General features: G+C 38.4%; 1 protein-coding gene across 1 annotated transcript in view; it reads right to left on the minus strand.

Moving 5' to 3' along the window:
• Positions 1–9,333, minus strand: part of kl-2 (dynein heavy chain 2, axonemal kl-2) — a 1,019,064-nt gene that overhangs the window by 411,790 nt on the left and 597,941 nt on the right. The window contains exons 30-31 of the mRNA XM_069137782.1: positions 5,918–6,080; positions 5,515–5,739 (exon numbers count right to left, since the gene is read on the minus strand). Coding sequence (XP_068993883.1) covers positions 5,515–5,739; positions 5,918–6,080 — 388 coding nt within the window. The remainder of the gene's footprint in view (positions 1–5,514; positions 5,740–5,917; positions 6,081–9,333) is intronic.

A 9,333-nucleotide genomic window follows, 5' to 3' on the forward strand; every position in this document is an offset into this window, starting at 1 on the left:
CCCACTAGTGCGAATAGTTGATGTACGTGGCGACAAACAGAAGTCGCAGGCTTTTTGGATTTATATACTCACAAGCCTGCACTCAATGCATCTGCAGCAAAAGCAATTAGACTGGTACATGAAACCCTTAGTAGCGACATATTATTAGAGAAGTGTTTAGGAGGCTTTACCCAAAATAATAATGAGAATTTGAACACGAAAATTTGGAAAATCACACCAAAAATATCATTTAGCGGAAACGTGTTTGTTGAAATTGCTACATACATTTCCGCTAGTATATTCAACGATAAGGCAAACACTTTTCTTCAAATCCTGCAACAGCTCAATGTCGTTATAGAATCAAATGCAGTAGCAGCTTGCGAAGCACCGGACGACACACGTTTGTCTGTTTCACGCATCCGAGCTGAAAATGCAACAAAAGAGGCTAGAGTTGCCGGAAGAAATTAAAAAAAGGATGCTGAGGATACTGTCAATGCCGAAGAAGGCGCTTCATATAGCGCAGGCTTGTACTGAAGTAAATGAAGTCAAATATATCGCAGACAGGGCATGCCAATTTCAATTGCAAACTTTGAAGCCGTTTTCTCACAAATTACATTTTTTGACCTCGTGTACGTCATAACTCACGAACCGAGGTTCAGAACGCTTTCCAATTTATACAGTCACTTTCTCATACCATACCCTTGGATGTGAACTACCGATGATAAAGAATGTACGACTCAATTTTTGTTTCTTAAATAATATGTTCCTAAAAATTGAGGTCAATAGTTTGATGGTCCCAACTTCTACGATTTTTTTTTTTCAACTGCATTGTTTGTTCACATCAAAGATACACCTATGACGATGAATAAAAACTTTTTTTTTCAGATTCTCCGATCGACTGTAGTGATTTACACCACCCACGCGTACGTGGAACACCGCGGCTCAATTACGAGCGAATAACTCCGCCATTTTGGGACATTTAAGAGGTTTTTTTTTTTTTTTTTTGACAAAACACTTGGACACATAAGAAAATTTTACAAATAAAAACTTCGCCAATATATCTATTACTTTTCCTAAAATCGCTCTTCAAGTAATGCTTCTGAATTTCACGAAATGAATGTATATGGGGCATTCCATGCCAAATCACCGAGGTTTCGGCCCGACCCCCTTTGATTTCGTTGAAAATTTTTTATCATTTTCTACCCTACCAAAGACATTTTTCTGAATTTTTTCAGATTTTTTTACCCAACCCAAAAAAAATTACGAATGTTTGGAAAAAACCGCTCTTTTTTTTTTAAATGCTAGAACTTTTTCAAAAATTGACCGTTTGGGACCTTTTTTTTTAAAAAAATTTTGTTTTCAAATGCAGTTTTCAGAAAAAAATATAAAAAATTTTGCAGATGTCAGGATCTATGAAATATTTCAATATTTAAAAAAAAAACGTTTTTTTTTCGAAGTCCGAAACCTTGGATTCTCAATTTTTTTGTCTTAAAAAAAACTTCAACTAAGACAGTATTTAACCCCCCTATTTAGATTTTGTGCCGACTTATCTTTCTATTTTTTTTTTTCGATTGAAAAAAAAAATTCTAAAATTAGGTCATTTTACATAACTTTGAGTTAAAATTTTTTTGGATTGTTTTTAAAATCTGAGAAATTGAAAAAAATTGTCTAAAAACAATCGTTAAGTGCATCTGCGCAAGTATTAAATTATTTTTAACAGCTTAAAATATTTTATTAACATATAGTGTTATTAATTTTTCTCTATCTATTCAGTTTTGTTTTCCCCGCGTGATGATGAGTAAAATTTTAAATTTTCAAATAAGAAATTTTTTACCAACTGCTCATATCGCCAATAAACAATTCAACACCGATAATGAAGGTAACTTCTAATTTTTTCTTAATCATTTTAAGGCTATGTTTTCTGAACGATGTCAGTGTTTTTCTTGCAACTCGTTGACAAGTTCGTTCTCTAATGTGTATCAAGTATTGATAAGCTAATTGTCATTCAATAAAAATTATTTTAAGTTAATTTCTTGATTATCAATAATTAAAATGCCGAAATTTTTTAATCGTTGCTGTAATCCAATGAATCGTGATAAACATAATAAGACAAGATCTCTACGAAGTCTGCCTGAGTATTTGGCTATTCATTTCCATCTATCAACTGATGACCGTGTATGCAGTTCATGTCATAAGGAATTACTAAAGCAAATGTACAAAATTTCAATCGAAAAAAAAAAATAGAAAGAAAAGTCGGCACAAAATCTAAATAGGGGGGTTAAATACTGTCTTAGTTGAAGTTTTTTTTTAGACAAAAAAATTGAGAATCAAAGGTTTCGGACTTCGAAAAAAAAACGTTTTTTTTTATTAAATATTGAAATATTTCATAGATCCTGACATCTGCAAAATTTTTTGTATTTTTTTCTGAAAACTGCATTTAAAAACAAAATTTAAAAAAAAAAAAAGGTCCCAAACGGTTAATTTTTGAAAAAGTTCTAGCATTTAAAAAAAAAAAGAGCGGTTTTTTCCAAAAATTCGTATTTTTTTTGGGTTGGGTAAAAAAATCTGAAAAAATTCAGAAAAATGTCTTTGGTAGGGTAGAAAATAATAAAAAATTTTCAGCGAAATCGAAGGGGGTCGGGCCGAAACCTCGGTGATTTGGCATGGAATGCCCCATATGTATACCCCCTTAAGGCGCTAACCGCGACGCATCTGAAACTCAAGGATTACTCGAGCAAAACCTAAGATTGAAAATCGTCTGACTAAACTAAGCGCTAAGTCACAACAATACGCGACCTACACAAGAGGTGACACATTCCAAATACGCTGACTCGACTAGACTTTGTGCAGCGGAATTCGGTTGCACAAAATATACCATAAAAATTTGTTCAATATCAATCGAAGCGTTCGAGAGAACAGAAAGTGGAAGTGGTCTAGATCAGGGGGACCGGATCAGAGCCACGAGAACAAAGCTATCCATTTGTATTTGCTTGAAAACTGTAACTATGCAATCCAGTTCCCGAACGCTGCCTTGCTATCAGAGCCAGTTGTCTACGCTAGAGTTCAGTCCAAAAGCGTCTCTCGGCAAGACCACATCTTACCAGCGAACAAATCTCAAGTGCGATTATCAGTAGTGTTGTATCGAATCATCATTAATTTGAGGTTTGCCAAGCAAATAGAGTTATACGTATAAGAGTTCATCTAATCATTTAAAATCTGTATTTCCGTCCAGTAAAGTGTCCCCCTAGTAACATTATCGTTAGAAGTAAATTCTCTGAATTATCGCAGTGAGCGTATCTACTATGAGAAAATCAACTTCCATAAAGCCCGTTTTATCTATTACCTTGTCCGGGTCCTCCACCAAGCTTCCTTGTGGATTTTCTAGAACTTTATCACCTTGAGAAAATCAACTTTTACACGGTTTGGATACGAGGCAATCAATATTCACAAGGCTGGCATTGTTTATCACCTGTTCAAGTTTTATTGACAAGTTACATTGCTGAATTTCGAGAAGCTTATCTATACGATCGATCGTATCTATCTTATATCATTTATCCCTCCTGTACCTGTTATCTGTATAAATGATCAAACACCTAAAATACGAGTAAAGGTACAATCAACAATGTTTCTGCGTTTATCTTTCTTACATATTTTGTATTCCTTCTGAGTCAGGTGATCAAATAAAATGTGATTCCAAAATAAACCGTAAATCGATTTCAAATATCTGCACAATTGAAAGCTACTCTACGCGTTATCGCAAAAACTCAAGCTACGGCTATCAAACAAGGAAATCAGCAAACGAATTTCAAGCACCTTGATAACGTGAAGTTAAAATGGTTGACCGTTGATTGGTGTGTCAATCTAAACCTCTCGCGAAATTTATTCGCAGGTAATTGATAGCGCTTACCGTGATGAAGCCACACCAAAAAGCTTCCAACTATGTAGTCGGACATCACAAGCCTCTTCTTCGGATCAGAAAAAAAGAAGAAAAAGAACATCTCTCACAATAAGCTGCCTCTCGCTACACTCCTCTCTACCGATACTATTGTAAATCTTTCAAATCTTTTCCAAGATCGTCAGGACTCAAGTGACGGGCTCCGCTACGCGAAGCAAAAATAGGCGCTACCAGTCGCGAAAAAATTCCCAGATCTTATTGGTTCTCGGATTAAGAAATTTATAAAGTCTAGCTTATTGCCGATGTTGATTTTCGCAATCGAGGAACGCTGATTGGCTGCCGGGCTCACCGGTGCTCCACCATTCGGCAGTGGCGTGGTGATGGCTTTGCGAGATTATACAATCCTAGTATTATGCGGAGAGGCTACGTCTCGCTGGCTAACAACGGGAATCTCGCCCGCCCCGGTTTCCGTCACAGCAGAGCTCTCGTTGGCACTCCCTCCGTAGCATTGCGTGAGGCCGTCCGTCCGCGATGTATGCCAGCTCTTGTCTTTCCTTGTTCTTAAATCTTCGCTAGTATTGTCACAAAATGTTGCTAAATTCGCCGCTGGTTCCCTGCCTGCTGTCGCACATACTTGAAACAAAATAAACAAAAATCCTGAAATATTCTTTTCGCTAGTCTGTAACAAATGCCCTTTCAGAGTTTTGGATGCGTGAGCCTTGTCTTGGTGCTCTTTTCACTAATATTGACGACTTTTATAGCGCGATTTTACTTTCGGGTTCCGTTCGGGGAATCGTTGGTAACACGCATTAAAAATGCCACGTTACAATACATAACTAACAACTTTCAAAGTGTTTATAAATGAGTAATAACTTATTTAATTAAAATATAATTCGTCACGTGAAATGCACAATCGTCTGACTAAACTGAGCGCTCACTCACAGCTATACGCGACCTAAAAATTTTTGTGGCACGAAATATGTTACTCTCTATGGATGAGTTGATATTACTTACTCTCTATGCTCTATTACACACAAAAATTAGTCATGTTTTTCAGTATCATTGCCATATACTATAAATTATCTTGAAAACCGATAGTGGTTTTCGGGGATATCACAAATACTTAGCGTTTGCCAGGTTGTTTTACGATTTACTCTCACAATCAAGTTCCATTTTGTACTTTAAAAATGTGTCTGTAATCAATTTTGCTTTATCTATAGCCGTTATCGCAGCGGTCATGCCAAATGTATCCACGATGCTGAAAATTGGACGTTTCGTCATGGTTTCCTCTTTGTAAAACGTGGCAAACTCAAATTACACTAACCGGTATCCCTATCATGTACGTCATTCCCAGCATGATCCAGATTTTTCCATAAACATCATGCTCATTCGAATATAAAGGATTGAATATAGTATTATTTATTGTATTAGCGATGGAAACGTAGAGTCAAAAAGTTATGTATTTATCAGTATAACAGATTGTTTGCCATCAAGAATACGAATGAGTACTTTCGAAATTACGGTGAACGAAAAAAATGTTAATTATGCGAATTATTCTGTCAGAGCAAAGTTAGAATTAAACATGGTACGATAAGAAGACGAACACGTTGATGGTAGAAATATATACAAGTATTGCTAACCTATTAAATTCATCAAAGCAGCCCCAAGCTCCTGTTTGGGAAAGTCCAGAAAATTGTCGACCCATGCTCTTATAATCCAAGCCTTCAGAGCAGTTTTGTACGATTACATTGAATCCCAAAGCCTTACCCAAGTCCTTCACTGTTTCAGTTTTCCCGGTTCCTGCCGGCCCTTTTGGACTGCCTCCTCGATGAAGATGCAGTGCAGTTGTCAAGGTTATGTAACAACTACAGAGTCAATGAAAGGTTTCACTAAAATTTGTGATGCGAGATTTTCAGATTTATAAATTTCTTCATTTCTTTCTTGATTTATCGGGGGTCTATAAGACCTTCCTCTTACTCTTTATTTTCCCACTCAGATTTACTGCAGAAAAATCAACAAAACGTAGTTAAAAGTTTTAATTACCGATCAGTTAACGGAGTGATGACAAGACGTTCGGAATTTCCGAGATATTCGTATCCGTAAACGAAAAATGTGTTCGTCTGCCGAACTATGCAATCATCAATATCTCGGTCCCAGTGAAAACGTAGTTGAGAGAGCCATTCAAATGCGGAGACATCCATGCAGTCTGTAAAAATTGTACATAATTAGACTCTAAAGGTGTCCGTTCATCTTAATGATCGAATCACTGACAGTGAATTTTTGTCCGATTGTCTTTAAATTTTGTGACAATATAGAGAATTCGTTTATCGATTCGACTTCGTGGCTAGATTTTTAATTTCATCCCAAATTTATTTTAATAAAGTTTTTTTCCAGCAACTTTATGGTCGTCAAATGAAATTTTTTGTTCACAATCGTATATATTTATATGATTTGTTTTTAACATTTGGGGTACGAGCTCGAACCAGAAAAGGTGGTCTTATCTCAACAAAATGTTCTATCTATCACAAGTTAAACAGTGATGTCAGGAGATGCGTTACCGCAAACTCCCTCGAGTTCGGAGTCCTTCGCTACTTACACGCGCCATGCCGCAATTTTGTAATTAATTTCAATAAAAATATTCTGAAATGTTCTCGAAACTTTAGATAATGAAGTGCCCAAAATCAAACTGCTATAAGTGTTTTTATTTTTAAAAAAATTTTTGAAACTCCTAAGAAGAGGTATGATTTAAGTGCGTCCAAGCTCTACTCTCCGCCCTTAATAATAATTTTTTCGGCTGATTGGCTGAATTCTTATGAGTCAAGTATGCCCTGTAACGTGGCATTTTTGATGCCCGTTACAAGGAGCTCCTTGAACCCTGGGCGGAACCAAAAATTTAGGAATTTCCGAAATTGAGTCGCGAAGTTGTTGAAAAAGAGCGCCAGGACTAGAGTCACGCATCCGAAACTACGAGAGGGGACACCTTAGCGACTAGCGTAAGATATTTCAGGTTTTTTTTGTTCTTTTATTTTTCGAGCTACAACGGCATCAGGCAAGAAGTCAACACCGAATTCGAGGAAATTGCGAAGTGGCGGACTAGCGACAATTGCGAAGGAAGGATGTCGAGGCTGCGGAGGGGGAGCCGACGCAGATCCCCGCATCGCGGGAATCCAAGGTGAACGCGATTCCCGCTGGCGGCCGGCGCGCCGCAGCCTCTCCCCCCTTCGCCCCGCCAACAATTGACCGGCGAACTTGCGACGGACCGACTAGTGACGAGGGAGCACCACGCTCACCGCCAAGACGTCATGGAGCTGCGCGGAGGACGAGATTGCGACCTAGCTTTAAGTTCTGCGCAGCGATGCTATCGAAGGTGCGCGTCGAGTTGCGATCGACGAAATCGATGACGGATCGATTATTGCGTATTCTTGTGGGTATGACGTCACGTATGGGATAGCGTATCGAGATCCGTGTTGCGGCAGATCGTAGGTTTTTGAAACCACTCTAATTCTGGCGGTCGTGATTAGTAGTCACGTTTTGGGGGAGTTTCGCGAAGCAATGGAGTCGCCCAAAAATCGCGAGGGGAATGAAAAGGGGGTTGCAAGGATGTAGAAGGTAAGCGCTGCTTCTATCCCCGCGATTGAATTTCGAGCATAATTGCGAAAAGGCTTGCCGAGTAACGGATAGCCGTTTTGGATTTGCGTTGTAGAGAAGTACTCGAAATTCTTTTGCCGATTCTTTTGCTTGATGACCGTAGCCTGAGTACGCGGGTTAGAGTAAAGTAAATTTTGAGTTTCTGAAAAAGTTGAGTAGAGTCACGGGTTTTAGTTGAATCTTTCTCGTTAGTGAAATCAAGTATAGCCGAATTTCGCCGTACCGGGTCGAGCCGCGTTATCGTTTTTTTTAGAGTCACCTCTCGAGTAGGTCGGGAAGTACCGAATTGGAGTGCTCGGATTAGCGGGTAACGTTTTGGGGGATTTTGAAAAGAAATAAGTTCGGATGCGTTGCGATTGCGTATAGTTTAGGTTACGTTTAGTTGCGCCTGCATTGAGTTCCGTACCCGTCATTTAAGATAATGTAGATTGAGTTGCGTTACTTTGAGCTTGCGTTTAGTTGAAGTTAAATGTAGTGGTGCTTGCGCTTAGTTAAGTTTACGTTTAGTTAAGATAGTGTTTAGTCGAGGTTAGGTGATGTATAGTCGAAATTGCCGTTGCGTTGAGCAGCAGTTGAGACGAGAAGTTTGAGCATTGCGTTTTAGTTGCGTTTAAAATATAGTAACGTTTGCGGATTCGTTTAGATTTAGGGCAGCTGGTGGTAGCGTCGAAGCTCCGAGTCGGGTAAGATCTCGAGTGAGATTGAGGACGCCATCTGTTTGGTATCCCGACGGCATACCATCAAGAAAGTAGTTTTAGTTTCGGTTCCGAGCAATTATCGCTGTGGAGAAGAAATGGCGAATTTGCAAATTGAGAATAGCGTATCGAGATCTTGTGATTGTTAAGTGACATTTTAGTTGGGGAGCCGCGAGCTCAGTAGAGTAAGGAATAGTGTAGGTTACGTGTAACTTTTTGTTCATTTTTAGAATCGCGACGAGCGACTTTTGGTTTATTTTTTTTTTTTGTTTTTGTATCACCGCTATTGTGAAATATAAGATTCTATTTTACTTCTTTTGTTAAGTAGCGTATGGTTTTAGAGTGTCTCTCTCTCTCCAAAAATTACCCCTTCCCTCTCCGCGATACTGAGCTACCGAGCATATTGCCGAGGTATAGCGCATTAACGATTTCGAGACGTGTAAGTCACGCCAGGCGCCCAACAAAACTTCGCAATATTGTTTTTAGATCCAGGGTACATCGTGGACGCCGAATTATTGTGCACGCGGTAAGTTCTCGGTCATTTTCTCCGAGTGACCGAGGAGCGGGAAAAATCCACGTCACAGCCCATAATATAATATCCCTCATCCAATTCATATTTTGTGCATTTCTCACTTATTGATGATTAGTTCGCTTTTCGGTAATAGTTCAAGCAAATAAGATTTCCATGAATAGTAATACCTAAATTTAATTTAATAAAATCGACAACTCGTAATTCGTTATATTGAGAGAAGTTCAGATTAGCGTGAGAGAATTTGCTATTGTGATCGTAAATAAAGCATCTTGATACAGTACTTATTATTTTGTTTTATTTCATGTAGTAAGCACTGTCCGTCATTAATCTGACACATACGGTAAAAAATAGTTGCACGACGAAAAAGTAATTTACGTGTATGAATAAACTTCACCATGAATGTAATAATCATAAACTCTGGCGTGAATCAATTACATCGGGCAAAATAAGTAGTAACCCCCACTAACCGACGTCAGTGATGCATCTGTCATTCTGCGATTCTATAACAGAATTCCGAATCGCTGAGGTGCTACGAGCCAGCGACATGATCTTATGTAGATTTGTCACCTTAGTAGCATTGTGTT

This window comes from Neodiprion pinetum, chromosome 7, assembly GCF_021155775.2.
Source record: "Neodiprion pinetum isolate iyNeoPine1 chromosome 7, iyNeoPine1.2, whole genome shotgun sequence".
Classification (NCBI taxonomy): Eukaryota; Metazoa; Arthropoda; class Insecta; order Hymenoptera; family Diprionidae; genus Neodiprion; species Neodiprion pinetum.